General features: G+C 35.9%; 1 protein-coding gene across 1 annotated transcript in view; it reads left to right on the top strand.

Annotated features, from left to right (window-relative positions):
• nbas (NBAS subunit of NRZ tethering complex) overlaps positions 1-19,329 on the top strand; it is a 161,942-nt gene that overhangs the window by 78,181 nt on the left and 64,432 nt on the right. Inside the window, exons 40-43 of the mRNA XM_008398001.1 lie at positions 1,795-1,871; positions 2,518-2,655; positions 17,449-17,672; positions 18,757-18,867. Of these exons, the coding sequence (XP_008396223.1) occupies positions 1,795-1,871; positions 2,518-2,655; positions 17,449-17,672; positions 18,757-18,867 (550 nt within the window). The remainder of the gene's footprint in view (positions 1-1,794; positions 1,872-2,517; positions 2,656-17,448; positions 17,673-18,756; positions 18,868-19,329) is intronic.

Here is a 19,329-nt window from a genome sequence, read left to right as displayed (position 1 = left end):
GCTGCCACCGACTGGCCTTAATCACTTATTTTTCCGCAGTATGTGCCGCCATTCTGCTACCTATGTGCCACATTTAGCTGATGTAGAAATCCAAATTGATGTGTGCAACAAACTAGCCTTGTCTTATGCCCGCTCTCCTCCATGAGGTCTCTTTATCAGTGTCCCCCTTCATCTCTCTCTAAAGCAGAAATATCTCCTGCTTTAAAGTCAGGGTTATCTAGTTTGAGAGATAGAGAGTGTGTGTGTGTGTTTAAGTGCGTGTACGTGTTTACCCCTCTGGTAATTCCTGTCCCGATGGTATCTGTAACTTTAAAGAGGCATGTAATCAGCTCATTCTGAGGTGTAGCTCATTGAAACCCAGGGGGTAGGAGAGGAGGGAAGAGAAAAGAAAGTTAAGGGTGGAGGTGGGCTCACTTCCTAAGAGAGCTGTTATGGCTCTTTAAACTTCCTCCACCCCTGCTCACACACACACGCGCACCCCCACACAGAAGTTTTAGCTGAACATGTCATCCACTGGATGCTTCTGTATGGGTGCACAGTGGTGTGCATTTTGTTCTTCAGAGCATGTGTCTTCCTTTACCCCTGAACCTGTCTCTCAGCCAGTGTCCATGCTCTGCTTTCTTCTGTCTGTTCCAGTTAGTCTGCTGCTCTTATCACGAACACAGGCCTCTTCTTCTTTGTGGACTACAAAGTGATTTTGTCTGCTTCCCTCTGCTCACTCCCACTGTTTTCTGTGTGTGTGCGATTCAGTTAGTGAGTGATTAATTAAGTGCATTTGTGTGCTCAGAGTGGTTTGGGTTCATCTGCAGTGGTAAACCTGAAAAGTGTGTGTGATGTTTGTTTACTTTCTGATTCCTCTTTGTCTTTTAGCCAGGCAGTGTACAAAAAAGTCAGTCTTTGTTTTCGTTTTGACTTTGTAGAGCTGATAAATCCCATTTGCCAGTACTCGTTTGTACCTTTATGTACTCTTGAGTCTTTCACTTCTAATTGAGCACCTGTTTTGTTGAGATCCTAATAGTTAGTCAGTATTTGAATTGTCTTATTGAGTGTTCGGTGCAGTAACCTTTTGACCAAAAAAAGACTTTTGATCAACCTAATTCTGTAAAGATTTTAAACCCTAACCCTATTAAGAGCTGATTTAATGATAAAAAATTTGAAAATTTGCATCATAAAAGAACCCTTTACCCTTTACGGCTTCCTTGTGTCCATTTTTTTTCTTCATGTTTTAAAGCTTCAAATTATTCGGAAGAAGACAATAGATTACCCATCTATGTAATGTGTATTTGCCTCAATTTTATATCTTCTAAAATTTTTGGAAAGCATTCATCCCTTTATATCTGGTCTGAAACAAAGACAGCATTCGAGAAAAGGAGCACCATCCCAAAAGTCGAATGAAGTGTTCATAGTGTGATGCTTTGAAGCCATTAATGGTTAAATCCAATAGTGATACAGTGGAATGACAGGCCATTCCAGCCTGGCAACCTTCCAGTGTGGCTGAATTACAACCTCGCAAAAATGAGTTGGTCACATTTTCGCAGAGTGATGTAAAAATTCATTGCCAGTTATTTCAAGTGCATAATTAGCACAATCAGCTATGTTTTAGGGGCAGTAGTGCAGTTCAGAAGGAGAGAGGAGAGAATCCAAAATTTGACCAAAATGTTAAGGACGTTTCATATTTACACTACAAACCTTCCCTTTTTTTTTTTTTTTTCTCTTTTAAAAAAGGGCTAAGTTAGCGGTTCATTTAAAATCTTTTCTTCTCTTTCTTCCCTTGCATCCCTCCATTCTATTCAGTTTTGCTGCAGCTGGCCAATGATGCATTTCCCAGAGACATGATGCTGGCTCTGTCCTACTTACTGGCCCTGCCTCAGGTATGCGCACACGGTCACACAAATTATCTAGTGGCAATGAACATGCTTTTCTCTTTCAGTGCAGTTGTACTTTTAACATTTCTGTGTTACCCATAAAGTGCATCCAGAGTAACAAACAGATCTTAATCAATAAAGACTAACATGCAATACAGAGACATGGTGCATGTTTGTGCCTTGCAAGTATTTTTTACCCTTGAATTTTTTTTTCCCATTTTTGTTAGATTACATCCACAAACTTCAGCATTTTTTTGTTGAAATATACCAACATGATGTAGCGTACTGTTGAAAAATACATGATTTTTGAAGGTTTTTATTTTAAATTAAAGCCTGTTACCGGTGTTGTGCATATGTAATTTCCCTTAGTGTGGCCCAAGTGTATCTTTACCAGCTTTGCAGATATAGAGGCCACAAGTTGTGATATAATTTGGCTCAATTTTATTTAGCTAGCTGCTTCTAAAAGAGATGAAAAGACTTATTTGGAAGAGAGTTCAGTGGTACTGTCATCTGTGAGGTATTTTAAAAGTGTGAATCAGACTATGGGACTAAATTTTATAATTTTTCTATACATTTTACAGCCAGGCTGGTAAAAATACCAAATGCTTTGACTGTTTTTTTCCTTATAACATATGGTCTCTAATACATGCAGGTGTTGGATGCCAACAAGTGTTTTGAGAAGCAGTGCCACTCTGCTCTGTCACTCCAGCTGGCTGCTTACTACTACTCCCTGCAGATCTACTCCCGCCTCGTGCCCTGCTTCAAGGACAAAAACCACACTCTCTATCAGGTTTGCATGTTCAGACAATGTTCAATGAACTCAATGAACGGTGATAAAAGATGGTGGTATGCTAATCATTTAATGCCAGTAGCTGTATCAAAGTGAAAAAAGTCTTACATCGTCTTACTGTTTTAATGAGGGTTCCTTTCTTGTCAAAATGCCATAGTTCTAAAGCCTCAAACGTCTAAAACACTTGGTCCTTTTAAAGTATAAACACTGAAATTCATTTTGATTTTATAAAGATAGTTGTGGAGAGCCCTGGCTTAAAATATGGAACTTGGAAAAAGGATGGATCTATGACTGATGGCTAGAGAGATGGATGGATGGTGAATGTATAGCTAGATGGGTGGATAAATGATCAATGAATCGATAACTAAAGAGAAAAATCGATTAACAAATTAATTGAGGGATGAATAGCAGGTGTGTTGACTTGATGGATGGCTGAAAAAACAAACGCATGTACAAATGAGAGAATGGATGGTTGTGATGGCTGGCGGACAGACGGATGGATGGACAAATGGATGGATATGTGGCTTGGGGATGAAAACCTGGTGGGATCAGATGGGTAGTTGGATGTATCGATGACTATAAATAAATAAATAAATATATGGACTGATAGAAGGAGTGAATGGTTGGATGAATGCTCCATCCATACATCCAGATGCATGGATGGACCAATCAACGGATGGCTAAAAAGCCAGTGGAAGAAGTGGATGGATAACTAAAAACACATAGATGGATGAATAACAAGAGGGATGATTTGATGGTTACAGGAACAGACCTCTGCAAAAAAACTGAGATTTGTTTGGTGGATAAAAGTATCATATGGTTTGGCCAGATTCACTTTGAAATAGTTTAGTAAAGTAAGGGATTTGTTTTTATTAAACTATTATTACTTTCATAAGGCATCAATGTATAATTCTAACAGGACATACGTTTGCTGTCAACTAAATCACAGATAATGTTGGCCAAATAAGGCTTATCTTAAACAAGCATGTGAATTTCTCTTGTTGTGCTTCAAAGTATGCCCTGGAAAGGTTATTTTAAACCAGTGTCATGTACTTTTAGCCATGTCGGTATGGAGTGTGATGAAGGACAGCTATAACATCAGAACATCAGAATTCTCCTAAAATAGAAACGTAACATTAAACTGGAGATTCTTATTGATTCTTACTGTAAAAGCGTGTAATCCACTAATTTCCGTTTTATTTAGATTTTTTCTAAATTTGTTTTGTTTGTTATTGTGAGAACTAAATAGTTTTATTTTAATTGGAAAATTCAGGAAAAAAAAGATTAATTTCTTTGATTGTTGGACCATTATCTTTGAGATAAAACTTGAATAAGTCAAGACTGACTGAGATACAAATACGACAGACAAGGAAAGGTGAGGACGGAGAAGAGTAGCACTTGAGTTGTTAGGGGTTGATTGGCACAGAATAAAGGAAGAAACGGCTCTGACCTTATTCTTGAGTGGTCTGTGGCTCTCATGGGTTTTAGTTCAGGTAGGAAGAGGGAGGTAAAATGTAGAAATAAAAGACAGAGAAAATAGAGAGAAGAAGGAAAGAGGCCAGCAGAAAAAAGTGGATAAGTGTGTCCCAGTTGACATTCAAGGTCAGCACTGTGCACAGAAATGTACACTTGTACATCCCTACCCACACTAATACACTGGCTGCCAATGCCACACACACACTTTCACTTTGATGCACACAGTCTTTCCCGCATCTTAATGGCAGTAATCACTCCTCAACCTCCTGCCTCAAGTAAAGTTCAAGCCCATTAACTTAAAATATATATACAGCCTTTCTCCTTTTCCGTTCTCTGTAGCAGCTGCACTTTCAAATTTTAGCTCTTTCTTTCCGTTTTGTTTACCGTCCGCTTCCCTTTTTGTTGCTTCGGTGTGAACAAGCTTGAGTGCTTGTTCTCATTTTGTTTGAGGTCTTGCTGTCCCTCAACTGTTATTGATGAGGTTACGGCAACTTCGTTTTAGCGTTTTCACTCAGTTTTGTGCCATTTTCTTGCCTCACAAGTATGTGTTTTCTGCACTAGGTATTACCTTGTCTGAAAAATGCTTTAAAACTTTGTAACTGCATAAGAACTATTAAATGGATTGAAGTTAATCCTACACTTGTTCATATCTGTGGCAGATGTTTATTAATTATTGCTGTTTTTCAACCAAGCAATGCATTTCTGATATGAAATATGATCATCTCTCAAAAGATAAAATAATGCTAAAATATTATCTATTTTATTCACATATTTAAGAATGGCTTGTCAGAAATCTTTTGTATTTATTTTTATAAACTTTTTGTCACATTTCCTTTGATTACTGAACAGGTTTTTCTATGTTTCCACTGATATTTCTCTGACATATCATTGGTGATGAGCTACAGGCCTTAGTGGTTTAAATAACTCCTTCCCATCACTCTCATTTTTAGCACCATGTTCTCATTCTTTCTGATGGTTGGACTAGTCAAAAAAGGAGTATATTATATATTCCAGTCAGAAGAGATGTTGCTTTAATTATACCTAATGTACTTGTGTAATTAAAGACTCAATGTGTACAAATTTATTAGTGTGACCATGGTTTTGTTAAATTAGGTGTTAGATATGAAAACAATATTGTTACAGACTGAAGGTATTGACGTCCAATCAGTAGTGGCTTTCTGTAGCAGTAATGTCATTCCAAAATATATTTTCTTTTAGTTTAGTTTGATCATAAACATTTAAGTGTGACGAAAAAACCAAAATCATAATAAGTCTGTAAGGAAACAAGTATTTTCTTGATGTTGTTGCTTAGGGGCTTGTAAAGGATTTTTTCTGCCCAAATATCACAAAAGTTCTTTTGACACAAAAATGTTTGTAACAAGGAAAAAACTGGTGTGTTTCCTTGTACATCCCTCGCTTCTTTCTCCTACATGTTACTGTAAACAGTTTCTGATTTTAGTACCACATAGCTATATATTTTTTTTACCCTATCTCGCCATCATAAAAAGCAAAACAAAGAAAAAAATCTCAAGTATATGTTTGAGAAAACATCCTGGAGAACATCCAGTTTTCTGCCTTGGACAAACGTATGAACAACAAACAAAAAATAGAAAACAAGGTGGCTAGTTGTTTTTATTAAAAGAAAAATAATTTGAAGGTAGTAGGAATGGAAGGGATACAGCTCTTTTGTTGATGTAAAAATGGAGGCTAACACAAGGAACACTAATACAAGATAAAAATGATAATTGATTCAGCGTATCTAGCCAGTAAAAAAACAGAAAAGTGTCCTATTAAACGAGCATTGGACAGACAACTTTAAGCTTGAAAAATTGTCAAACGTTTTCATGGTGCGTCTTTTTGATTATGCTGCATTTTTTTATTAAGCACTTCTTCACTTCTTTGTTCAGTAACTTTTGTGTCCCCTACCATCCTGCATGACTTGTCAAGTCTTAGTCCTCTCTATTCACAATACCATCTAAGCAGTACATGCCTTTCACATTGTACTGTTCTCTCAAACGGTCTCTTGCTTTCTCTTATCTTTAAAGTGTCATGCATTTTACATTCTGTGATATTTAATTTCAGATAAGTATAGCAGGGTGTATCTATGTTTTATGCACTCTCTGCTTTGCATTGCAAATTGGGTTAGCAGAAGAGAAAATGTGTCACATACCCAAATGTTTTCTGATACATGGATGGGCATGAAACATCTGTGTGCATGCTTTTGGATGTTTGTAGTGTCTAAGCTTTTCCTGCAGGCTAACATTTTGGTGTTGATTTCAGTCTAAGATCTGTTTTCCTGAGACAGCGGCTGATGGATGTCTGTTTTTGTGTGTTGCGGTGTGTCAAGCTGTCTCCGAGTGTTTCCCACTCTCTTCTTGAAGAGCAGTAACACTGTGTGAATGACTCTTGTGCCTTTTCAATTCTCCAGTGTCTATCTCATAATTTCATACCCAGTCAATAAGACACCAAACACTCAAGCTACTGAAATCATCTATTTGCAAATAGGAATAGAGCCCTCTGAGGATTTACTCAAGGTGTATTTTTAAAGCTTCATTGAGCAGCTTGTTTTCATATTATTCTGCTGATTTATTAAAGTGAATTTCAAACTGAAGCTCCCAGAAAAGAAAGAATATTGAAAGCTAGAGTGAAGAATGCACTCATTTAAGATGGATTTGCAGTTTTAAATTGTGTATACTAGCTACATGCGATTATAGAGAATCCACTTTACATGCAGTAACAACACAATAGAGACTTAACTCGCATGCATATTCATAATAAATGCTGTAGCAAAATGCTTTGTCATTTTTAGTGAATGTCAATATCCTACACCACTATCATTTCAGAATTAAGAAAATCAATCATTCACACTTTTCACTGCAGTGTAACCCTCTTCCTGGAGGTCGTGTCTCAACCAGCTTTGTACATCTACATACACATTTTTTTTACTTAATCATTTTTGTAACATTGCACAAACTCAGTCAAACTGGAAGAGCATATGTGAACATCAATCCTCAAGCCTTGTCACAGGTTCTTAATTACATTTTTGCCTTGTGTTTGTTCCATCTTTTGACTTTTGGGTTGACGTCTCCACATTGTTACTGTGTCTCCACAAACTTTTGATTTCCTCTTCAAAATGGCACAAGCCATTTCTGATTTTCTGTCAGCAGTATGGCTGTTATGTCGTACTTTCAATAAAAGCCATACCTCTGAGGGCATGGTCAATAGTTGTCTTAACAACAGATCCTCCCACATGAACTATGAATCTTTGCAGCTACTCTAGAGTTCTTGGCTTCTTTGACAAATGCTCTCTGCCCCTCCTGGGCTGCAAGTTTAGGAGGACGTGCATGTTGTCGATCGGAAGGATTTCCATTGTGCCATTTTTCTACTTTCAGATGATTGATTGAATTAAGCTGTCAGATGCATAGAGCTTGGGATCTTATCTTGTAACATAATCCTCCTGTCAACATGCCCGAAACCTTCTTGACACATCTGCTGTGTTCCTTCATCTTCATAATACTGTTAATAATAATCTTATGCCTTCACAGGCCAGATGGATTTATACTTTGATAAAATTGCACACAGGCAAACTCTGTTTACAAATTTTGAGTTTTTGAAGGTAATTGTTTGCACCGGATGGTACTTGGAGGCAAAAAAAAAAAAAAAAAACTTAATTTGAACTTGCACTGTCCTGTATTGAAATATATTAAAGTTTGTCATTGTAACTTGCCAAAAATATGGAAGAATTTACAAGGGAGTAAAACTTTTGCAAATCGGTTAACTCCAAAAATTTGCTAAGCACAGCAACTTGAAGAGGAAAAATGTTCTGTTGATACATTTCCAAGCTATCCAGAAAGCATCAGTGTCATTAAGACCTTAATGCACTGCTTTCCACACAGTTGGCTGAATTTAATTTAGTCTGTCAATGTGACCTGGTCACGCTGAGAAATTTTGAGAAAGCTTTGTCGATTTTCCCTGGCTCTGTCTTTGAATGGACTGGTAGATATGTTATATGGTCAAGAACCTCTCTGTAGTTTTAAGTCTATCTATCTATATCTATATATATATATATATATATATATATATATATTTTTTTTTTTTTTTTTTTTTTTAATTTTTTTCATACTTTTTATATTCTCTCTGTTTATTACTAGAGGTGCTTTCTGGTAAGTAATTTTTTTTTCCAAGTTAAATTAGTTTTTTATTTTTTTTGCATCTTTATTTTTGATAGTATTACACAGGTGCAAGACGTTAGACGAGGACATGCACTGATCATGGAAAGGACCAAATGTCTTTTAAATTTGCTCATGTTAACTTACTAGGATGCTCAAGTCCAAAGATGACAAACTGTCATCGTTTATGAAAATTTACCATGTAAACAAAGCTTTAATGACCGCTAGTAGATCTGTCATTCACAAAAACATGTTGAAATCTGTCAGATAAAGTTGATTTTAAATGAGCCTAGTGATTTTCTCTAGGCTGGGAAAAGAACTAGGCTTTTTAGTAAAAGCTTACTGAAATGTTTTTCAGTAATAATGTTTTTCACATTATTTTTTTTTCTGTTCATTTACATTACTATGACATATTTTGTTAATTACAAATAGTGTGTTAAAAATATCTGCAGGTACAAAAACAATTTTCATCAACATTTGTTTGCTAAAAATAAATGTGTAATTTCATACTTTTGTTTAACTTGAGTTTTTTTTCCCTGTAATTTTTTAATACAAAGTCATTTGGCTATATTAAACAAGTTAACTTAATATAAAATAAAATCAAACCATTTCCAAGGAAATCTGTCATTCATAATTTGTACCAGTATATAACCTCAAAGTTGTAGCTTGTCTTGTATGTTAAATTTACCTCTGTTTAAGGTTTTTATGCATTTCTTTTACACTTAGACTTCTTTACGGCACTCATCTGATTTCCAGCTTTCAGTTGCCCTCTATTCGCTTTTAAAGCCTACGGTTCTTAACTTTCTCATCTGATTATTGCTCTGAGGCATGACTGAGAAACTTATAGCTTAGCGATACAGAGACTGAGTTTCCATTACTCCCCAAGGCATAATGAGCCACTTTCCACTTGTTCACAAGGGAAGTTTTCATTACAGTGGCTAAAGTGCTCATTTGTGAAACAGAGCTGCTCTTTGCCATAACTGTTCTGCATGTGGTGTTTACATGTTGCAAAATAGCCCTCTTTTTGTTTTGGTTTTGATGAACATTTACCTGCCATTATACGAGTCTCATTAATACTCTTTATTAGTTTGTATTTTCCGGCGCAGTTTTTATGAGAATGTTCTTAGATAATTGTAGCTGTGAGTGTAATTCTCCTGTAAGGCAATATGCTGAGTAAAGAGATGGAGATTTTTTTTTATCAACGCATTTATCTTTGCCTGCAGCCACAATTCTCTCACTTATTGGAGTATTGATTTCCATCACTTGCGGTGCGATGCTGTACATTTAGAAGCATACATGGTTGCATTATACACAAACATGCATGATTCTTGTTTAAAAATGATTGAGCTCTATTCAAATATTACATTGGTTTTTAGACTTAAAGGGGGAAAAAATCTTTTTTCAGGAGCAAAACAAGTTTATAAACTGCAAAGTTTATAAAACTATCACATGCCTTTAAATTTGAGGTTCTTGAGGCTTAACTTCACCAGGCATCTTTAAATAGATAAATTGGTTTGATAAACCCAATTTAATATAAAGAAATATTTTATTGCTGCAATCTTTCTATGTACAGTATTTCTTGAAGTGAAAGTCACAGTGGTATTTAAAATGCTGATTGTCAGAGCTAACCTTGGAAGTGATGGACCATTGAAACAGTGGTATATTGTTGAATTGACCAGAATAACAATTTAGATCAAGTGACCTCCCATTTACACAGTTTCTTTCTTAATTAACTAACTTTAATTTCCTTGTTTTTCTTGTTACTATACACTTGTCCAAATCGTTCTTTCAAACCATAATCATTAGAAGTCAATATTTTACTCATCAGTGCCCTGTAATAGGGGACTACTAACAGTCCCCTATTAGACAAATGTGCACTCTTAATGCACTGCTGCAGTTGACTGGGATTGTTTGAGACTAAGTAGTTCGTAATTCTTTAATAAAATCCATGGCGTTAAGTCCGCTGAATCGCTCCTGCTTGTCCTCCTCATGTCTTTCTCGTGATCCCTCCCCTTCATGGTGTTTTATGACCCACAGTGCAGCTGAGCCTGTTTATGAAGTGATTATTCCTTTACAACCTATGCCTGGTTTCTTCCCCCCTCCCCCCCTTTGCCGTTCCACTAATTATGTGCAGATACTCCATTGCAGTATTAGTGCTAATGAGGCCACTGACCATGAAGCTAAGTGTTAAACATGACATACACACAACTCATTAAGATCATTACTACAACTTAGTGATGGCAATTTCTTTCATTTTAACCTTTATATTACTATTCAAACAAAGTTTGTTAAATTTAAAGTTAAGCTATATAATTAGCATTTTTTTTCTCCGTCTGCTCTTGACAATGTTTCTTTTTAATTTCCCTTATCTTTCATTAGGTTATAATTCAGGTCTATAATAATTTAAGGTGACTTTGTGACATCCAGAGCCCTTTCGAGGATATCTCTAAAAACTCTTCAGACCATGACGCTATTATCACATTTTTATATACTACTTTGCAATTATGAAACACCTTTTGTTTTTGCATCACCTGATTAGGCTCTGAGGGCTGATGCAGTTTGGTCTATTTATCTGTTGGCTCAAGTTTCTACTTCAGTTGTTTTTCATTAAAAAAATATAATTAAAAAGTACCATTATATGTAAGAGGTATACTGTCTTTCTGTATAAAGACAAATCCAGAGCAAGTGATGCACCAATCAGAATTTTATGACTTCTGATGTCCAGTTTTTAAAAAAGTTTGATTGATTTTAATTTAGCCTGAATTCAGTTCCTCTTTAAATGTGAGGATATAAAACACATAGCCTTCCTGTAAAGGATGGTCATTAATATTTTATAATCAAACCAGAGGACATATCACACCATATGTGTAATAGAGCAGCTGCTGTAAAACAAGGTTTTAATGTTTGAAACAATGGCAATAATGATTACCACGTTAACATTTGAAGTGATCCTTAGAATCTATTATTATTGATTAGTATTGCTGGGGCTCCACTCCAGTGTAGGACTTGGAACAGAACTGCAAACTCAGTACAAAATAACTGGTAAAAACAACAACTCTGAAACCAGAGTGCACAACTTTAATAACGTTTTTTCCAGCTTCTGTGTAGTCCATAGCTGCCTTCAACTTGTCACATTGATGACTGATTAACACAGAATTGAGAACCAATTGTCCAAAAATGTTATTCATCTTTAATTTAATAACCAAATAGTTTTTAAATATACAATTCTCTTCTTTGCAGTGTGGACTGTTTGCTCTGTTAACTATAAAGTTAGTTTTAGCTAATTTAAATGATAAATTATAGAATGCCATTAATATTGTATGCTGGGACATACTAATGGCCAGACATTTATCTATTTGAACTGGTGGTGGACGCAAGAGAAAACACTCCAAACAAAATGGCTCTAGATAAGATTTGACCTTCTAGCTCTACGGTAACATCGCTAATTTTTACCTTGCAACCACCTGCTTGTTACGACCTTCGGCATATTTTAAGTCCCAGCCTTTCCGACTGTTTTCCGACTCCTACTCTGTTCAGAAATGTGTTTTTATGTTTTCTGATTAGATTTCCTGCACTCTTTCTTAGGATGAGAATTGTCATTTCTTTTTTGTCTAAGACATTACTCTAAGACTTGCTTGTATAACTGACATTTGCAGGATCCGAAAATTGCTGACCCAAAGAGTAACTGCAAAAACTTTAACACTTTCCTGGAAAAAAAAAATTGGTCTTTTAAAAATTCATATTGTTTTGCTCTTCTGTCTCAGAGAATTAAGTATATTTTAATGTTGGGCAACAGGAATGGATACAACATGAAGTTTTCAAAGAATTAAGACATTTGGTAAAGATTGTGATGACTGAAATTAATCTTTTACATTGCTGTGAAGGAGTCTTGGCCCTCTCTTTTTCTTTGTTTTTGTGCCAGAAATTTCAGACATGAATTGCATATTTAATGTCAATCTACAATATAATTTATCTTAGGCACTACAAAATATTTATTGCATTTTGTTGAACTGTTCATAGGTGCACACAACTGTGTGTTACTAAATCAAAATGTGTTAGAATCAAACATTTAAATGTGATTTGGAAAAAACAACAAATGATGATTTTTCCCAAATGTAATAACTGGGGGGAAAAAATGAAATTAAATGAACCTTCCAGTACATCTCTGGCAGGAGCAAGTTTTTATTTTTTACATTTATTGATTCTTTAGCACCTTTGTAAAGAGAAAAAAAAAACAGAGAAAAGAGCCTGTGGCATCAGCGGAATAGCTAAAGGGCCGTTAGACATTCTGCTGACATCACAGCAATGCAACATCACATGCTATCTAATGCAAATGTAATTCCTTCAAGCAGTTTTCACATTCTTCTCCATGAGGATTACATCTGTGTTTAAGATATTTTAAAATTGTATCTATTTAAAGAAATTGAGCAAAAAAAGGAGAAACAAAAACAAATTATTAAAAAAATATTTTTTTCTAAAGCACCTTGAAATGCCTTTCTGCTGAAATGTGCTATACAAATAAAATTTGATTGATTGATTGAAGATAAAAGTGTTTTTTTTAATTATTTTCTTTCTTTGAAGGTAACCTAAAGGGGAAAAAAGGATGTAGTATAAAGAAAAGGGGATTTTAGGGGTTCTGGGGTAATGAGGGAGAGGGGATAAGGAATTTTCAGAAATTCAGCAGAAAATGGTGTTCAGAGGAGCAGGGGGCATAATCCAGATCACAAACAGTGCAATGGATGAATGACAGAAAGGAGAGAAAGAAAGACATTGCAGTATTTCATCATGAAAGTCTTTTTTTTCAGTCGCTTACTTCAAACATCAGCGTGTCGATCACTGTTTTGACAGTTTTTCTTCTTGCATGTGTTTTTCTCTTTTGTGTCATTATGCCTAATTTCAGGGGAACTTCAAAATGTACCATTTTGCGAAAAGCCACTTATGCCTAACCACAATGTTTCCACAAAAGAAATACTACAAATAAGTCTTAGATATTCGTGACATCAGCTTTTGAAGGACAGAAAATTATTTATTTTTAAGAATCTAATCATGTCTGATTTTAAAACTGTTTATGTTTTGCAGCCAGGAAGTTAAGTACAAGACATGATAGGATCCAAAGAGATCTATCATGTCTCTTTGGACATGATAGATCCAATTGTGGAAAACAGATAACTGTGTAATACAACAAAATAATTTACTGATCACTGGATTGAAAAAAAATGCAGTGATTTATATTTTACCTTGTTTTATCAATAAATGTGACCATTGTGGGATGCAAGAAGTAAATCTGTTGCAGACGCCTTATTTGTGTGCCTTTCTCATGTGGCCATATTAATAAGACATGGACTTAAAAAACATTTTATTTTAATTGATGTCCTGTATAGGGGTGAAAATGTAACTTTATCTACAGGATGATAACTCCGAGCACACAGGTAGAAGCCATGCAACACGAATGGAGCTTTATGACCCCGACATCAGCTAATACTCCTGAGACTTCACAAGATCAATAACTTCAGCCCCTTCTCCTAATCGGGGTAAGAGCCGGAGATTCCTGCGTCTCTCTCCAGATGGGGACAGCAGATGCTGAGAGCATATTCTTAATTCTTATACAGCACCAAGGAGAGGAAAAGGCTCCACTTCCTAAATATCCCAGAAGTGCGACTGCTACTCTTGGTTTTCTCTACCCATTTGAAACTGACAACTGCAAGCTAACAATTGAGATACATAGCAATAAAGAATAAATCGAGAATCTCCCCGACAGAAGGCGACAAGCTCAAATGGGGAAGATGAAAAATCCGGACAGGTACCTCGTCACGTTTTGGAGTTGGCCAATAAACAGAATCTGGAGGAACATTTATAGAGCAAAAGCCACTGGGATACACACTAGAGCACATCCAGCAAAGTAGTAATTATGATGCCATGGGAAAAGCATTCCTACAGGAAGTCATGGTATAAAAACCAGCACTGCAGCTGAGCAGCAGAAGAAAATTCACTTCTTGCTCTGTAGGAAAACAACCATACCATGTTGTGTACTTTTGAGGAATTATGGAGACAGCAGCATCAAAACATTATAAAAGCTCAGGTTTAATTTCATTTATTTGTACTTTAATTTATAAGGATTTGGATGTTAGATCTTATTTACATAATTCTGGTCCCTACTTGGGATTGTTTTATATGAAATCTGACCGATTTAGACCCCTGTTCAATTCAAGACATTTCTGACAGACCTCCTGCTGACAAATGATTACTTTAGTCGCATAACCACATTTCCTTACAATTAGATTTGAACAGATTATATAAAATTAATTTGAATTTGATGCGTTGACATTATTTTTTGTCAAAGCAGGAACAAAATATTCAGAAAAGTTGCTCACAAAAACACCAGAATCGTAAAGCATGGTAAATTTGTGAAATGACCAGCAGCGGAACAAGACAGTCACATAGCTTGCTATACGTCAGTATTTTTCAACAAACTATATAGCTCACTGTACACCGAACTTAATCACCTGGAAGAAAGCCATGTTACATGTAAACATCATGCTGAAAAATAGTCTGAAGTTCAAATTCAACTTCCTGTAGGATTAATCCCGTAAACTCCACCAAATTCCTTCTGGAAGCAGAAATGTGACAACATTCAGATACTCTATTGAGAATAATCTGCAGTCTTAACAACTCTTAATCAAACTGATTTTAGATGTTTATTATCAGATGTCAGCGAATCCCTAGTAACACAAAAACACTGAGCATTTTCAAGTGCCTTTATTGTCGTTAGCTGGTTTTATAAGTTGACAAAATCAAACCCAACATCTTGTCAGCTCTGGCCTCTTCTTTTGCTGATGTTGCAGCAGTCTGGCTGCTGATTTCTAATGCTTCTTCCCTCAATAGTTGTGTCGTACAAACTCAACGCTGCTCCTGACTAAATAACAAATCTGTCATTGTGTCTTGAGGGTGGTTCTTTTACATAAATTAGCAAGTGCTAATTTCCCCTTTAATTATATGTATGAGATTTTATCTTTCAGTTAGCTGCAAAAGACTCTTCTTCATTTAAACATAGCAGTGTTCACTTCAGACAGGCAGTCTTGTTTTTATAGGTCTATCCAGTACGTTACCTTCACCCTCCTTTTCTCCCGTTGCCCATGTCCCAACTCTTCCACCCCCACTGTTCCTCCCCCCTCTCATCTTATGACTTTCCCTCCTTCTGACTTATAATCTACACTGACTTCACTTTTATGATTCTTCTCTTTGCAACTTGGCTTCTCACAACCTTTCCTGTCCTCCTTTTGAACTGCGAATCTGCCACCAAGTCTGGCACTAAGCTTACATTCGCACTCGCACAGACACACACACGCAGGAGATGTGTGAGCAAGGCGATACACAAACACACAGCTGCACATTTCCAGCAGCTATAATTACCTTATGCAAATAAGATCAACAAATAAACCATCTCCTCCTGCCGGGCGGCATGGTATAAGATGCCAACGACTGAAATTTGGGAGCTCATTTAATTAGAATGGAGGTGAAGAAAGAAAGAACATTCACCTAGCCCTCCTGCTGTATTACACTGTCAATTTAAACCTGTCTGTAATATCCCCACAGGCCCGAATCTCCATAGCAATGATGGTACATCTTGCCATAATTTCTTGACATGTAAAAACAAGCTCCACTTTAAATTACCTGATTGAACATGTGCAGGAATAAATCTCCATAAGCGTAATTAGAGAAACGTTGATCTATTTCTTCATGTTTTCTTTTTTTTTTTTTTCAGTTTCTGAAAATTACCAAAATTTGTTTTAATAACCTCATTAGAGTGTTTTGCTGAGACCTCTGGAAAACTTCACAGTATGCGGCGTTTCAGGCTCTATGTGTGGCATTGCTAAAGTCAACTCCCAATGTCAGCATTAATTAGGCCAAATGTAACCTTAATGGTGTGCTGCACCTCTTGTCTCAATACTGTAATTAGATGTAAAAGCAAACATCACTGAAAGGAAAAAAAACAATTAGTCTTACTTGGTGAAATTCTTTCTAATATGGTTTGTAAGGCTATGCACAAAATGTATCAGATTAGCATGAACTGTGCTTAAAGGGGATTTGATTATGCTTTTGTTGAATAATCAATTATGTTTTTATTTCCTTCCTTTTTGAATGAGTTTTATATCCTCTTAAGCTGAGCACGCACTGCAAGGTTTCAAAATCCATGTAAGACATGAACATGCCACAATTACTGCAATTAATGTTGATGTTTGATTTCAAAAATCGCTACAGTAACTTCTTTCACAATCTTTCTCTGGAATGATTTTAGAATTTCTTAAAGTTGAGATGGTTAATAATTTGTCATTGTAGATCATTTTTAGACCTGAAGTGTGATCTTGTCTGCTTCTTTTGTAACTTTCATCACTTTGTAAACAAAATACTTTCAGGGTCTGAAGAAATGGCAAAAAAGACAATGAATAAAAAGCTGCAATGGTCCAAATAAAAAATTTGACCTTCAAAAACATGTACTATTATAGCCTGACTGTTACTTTCATTCTGCTCCATTTTTTTTATCACGTGCTTCATCTGGGCTTTTTCCCATTGTGATGGATTTCTCTGGTAGAATTTCAACTGGGCCAATTAGCAAGCAGAAGGAGTCGTGAACAATTCACAATGGTTTTCTGCACTGGTTTAGAATTGTAGTTTGTCTATACAAGGTTGTAGTTTGGCAATAGCACAGGAGGAAGTGAACAAAGCCATTCAGTCTATGTTCGCTAAGCTTCCAAATATTGAGTAACTAAAGTCAGAGCAAGACGAATAAGACATTTTATTGGCCCCACTCCCCATGGGGTTGTTTACAGCGCACGCGGTTTCTGGTAAGCTTCATTGAGCTGGTACTTCACACACATCATGGTAATAATATCAACAAGCGAAAGTCCAGACCCTCCATATGAAACAAAGCATAGAACAAGGCATTGGTTTGTACCAGGCTAGCAATGTCATAAAAACATATATTTTTTCTTTTTTCTTTTCTATCTTAAATGCATTTTGAAGTATTCCGTTTTGAAAAGTACATTGGCTTAAAACTTGAAACCCTTCTGTTACGAGCTTCTCATTGCTCATAGAGAGAAAATTCCTGTCACGTGTTATCCAGAGACATTAAATCCTTTTCTTTCCACAGGCCGATCCGAAGGAGCTGATTCGACTGGTCACGCAGCATGTCTCCTCATATTCGGCCTGGCCAGAGGAGCTGCAGAAGCTAATCAGCCAGCTGTATGTGTACAATGAGCGCCTGACAGACTTCACTCAGGCTCAGGTGTTGCAGGGCCTGGGCCGGGGAGTGGATGTGCAGCGCTTCAGCTCTGACATGGAGTACAAGAAAAACACTATTCTCGGCCTCACAGAGTAAGTTTTTTTAAAGGAAATTTTTGTTATTCTTGTATTTGGAATGTGAAGCTGGCAGCTGGAAAAGTATTTTTAGCAGTTGTATTATGAATGGAGTTGTACCATGTCTAAAGATGTGTGCTTAACCCTTGGCGCACCTTTCCTGTCCAAAATGGTACATCTTGCCTCACAGCTTTTTTTTCACATTATCTGTCATATTAAAGGTTAATTCTATGAAACTTGGTCAGGACTGTTTTTTATTTTCTTTTTGAAATTTATTTGAGCTTTTGATTGTAAGGTTTGTAGAACAGGAGAAGTTATGTACACTTACTTTTCCTTCTGTCCCATTTTGGTCCTATTCACTTCCATTATAATCACATATTTCCAATGGATGACAGTGCTATCATTTTAAAAGTATGTTCCCATGAAGACCAAAATAATCTAAGTTTCTACCTTTAAAATACAAGGAGAAGTGGTTTTAGATGTGATGACCCCTCCTTATAATTATCATAGATCCCATCACTTTACGTCTGGAGCTGTAGAAAAGAATTGAAGAAAAAAGTGAAAAATATATTTAAATATTTTTTTTTTTTTTGTTGGACTTTTAAAAGTGTACCATTTGGGGTCACAAAGATAAGAAGTGTTGGTTTTTGGTTTCAACTCTTATTACTCCAAAAAAAAATAAATAAAAAATACTGCATACAAATCAGTGTTGTGATTAAGTTTTGACCTGGTCACCCTGAAACACCCACATCAATAAAAAGTTGTTTATTTTTGCAAAATACTGCATATTGTGTGTTTTCCTTCTTCAAAAAGAGTATTTTTTTGTTGGACTAAACAGGCATAAAAATATAGAAAAGATTTAATGCAATGACAGTGGAAAAAAATTTAATTTTCATAATAGTTTTATAAAGTGTACCATTTTGCAGCATGAAGGTAAATAGAGCAAAGGCACAGTAAAGGTGTCCTGAGGGTTAATCTAGTTTGAAACGTTTCTGCAACATTTATGTAATTGAAGTAATTAAAAGAAATTGACTTCTCTACTTTAACAGGATAAAAATCTGATTATTGCCACGTCTGTTCTCCTTTTCTATGTTTGTGCTAGGACACTGGATGACAACGTGTACAGGATTGCTTTATCCCTGGCAAAGCGTTACTCCGTCCCTCTGTGGGAGGTCTACATGACCCACCTCGAGTTCCTCTTTACAGAAAGCAGGTACATGGACACATACATAATCACATTAGCTCCTTGTGATTTACTATTTTTTTTCCTTAATTTGATGTTTTATTGTAGTAGATATGCACAAAATAATCATCCAGAGATTAGAATTGTCTAATTCACCTGCTCTGATGGTTGATTGGAAGGTCTAAAACTATAGAAATTGAAGACTTTTTTTTTTTTTTAACCCTTGTTCATTACATTCATCACTCAAGAATCTTTAACCCTTTTTGGTGTGTAAATGCATCAGCCAACAACATGAACTTTAGGTTTTATAAAAATCTCTAAGGGTAGGAACAAACGATGCATAAATGGGGATAATATTGCTTTCTATGGGATTCAGAACCAATAACTTTATTAGAGAAGAACATTTTCTCATTAATGCATTATCCTAAAAGATAAAATAATTGATTGAAATCAAAAATCACTGATCAGGGTATCATTAGTTTGTAGTTTACA

This window comes from Poecilia reticulata, linkage group LG21 (assembly GCF_000633615.1).
Source record: "Poecilia reticulata strain Guanapo linkage group LG21, Guppy_female_1.0+MT, whole genome shotgun sequence".
Lineage (NCBI taxonomy): Eukaryota > Metazoa > Chordata > Actinopteri > Cyprinodontiformes > Poeciliidae > Poecilia > Poecilia reticulata.
The sequence above is the reverse complement of the archived record's forward strand: the minus strand, read 5'-3'. Positions and strand labels throughout refer to the sequence as shown.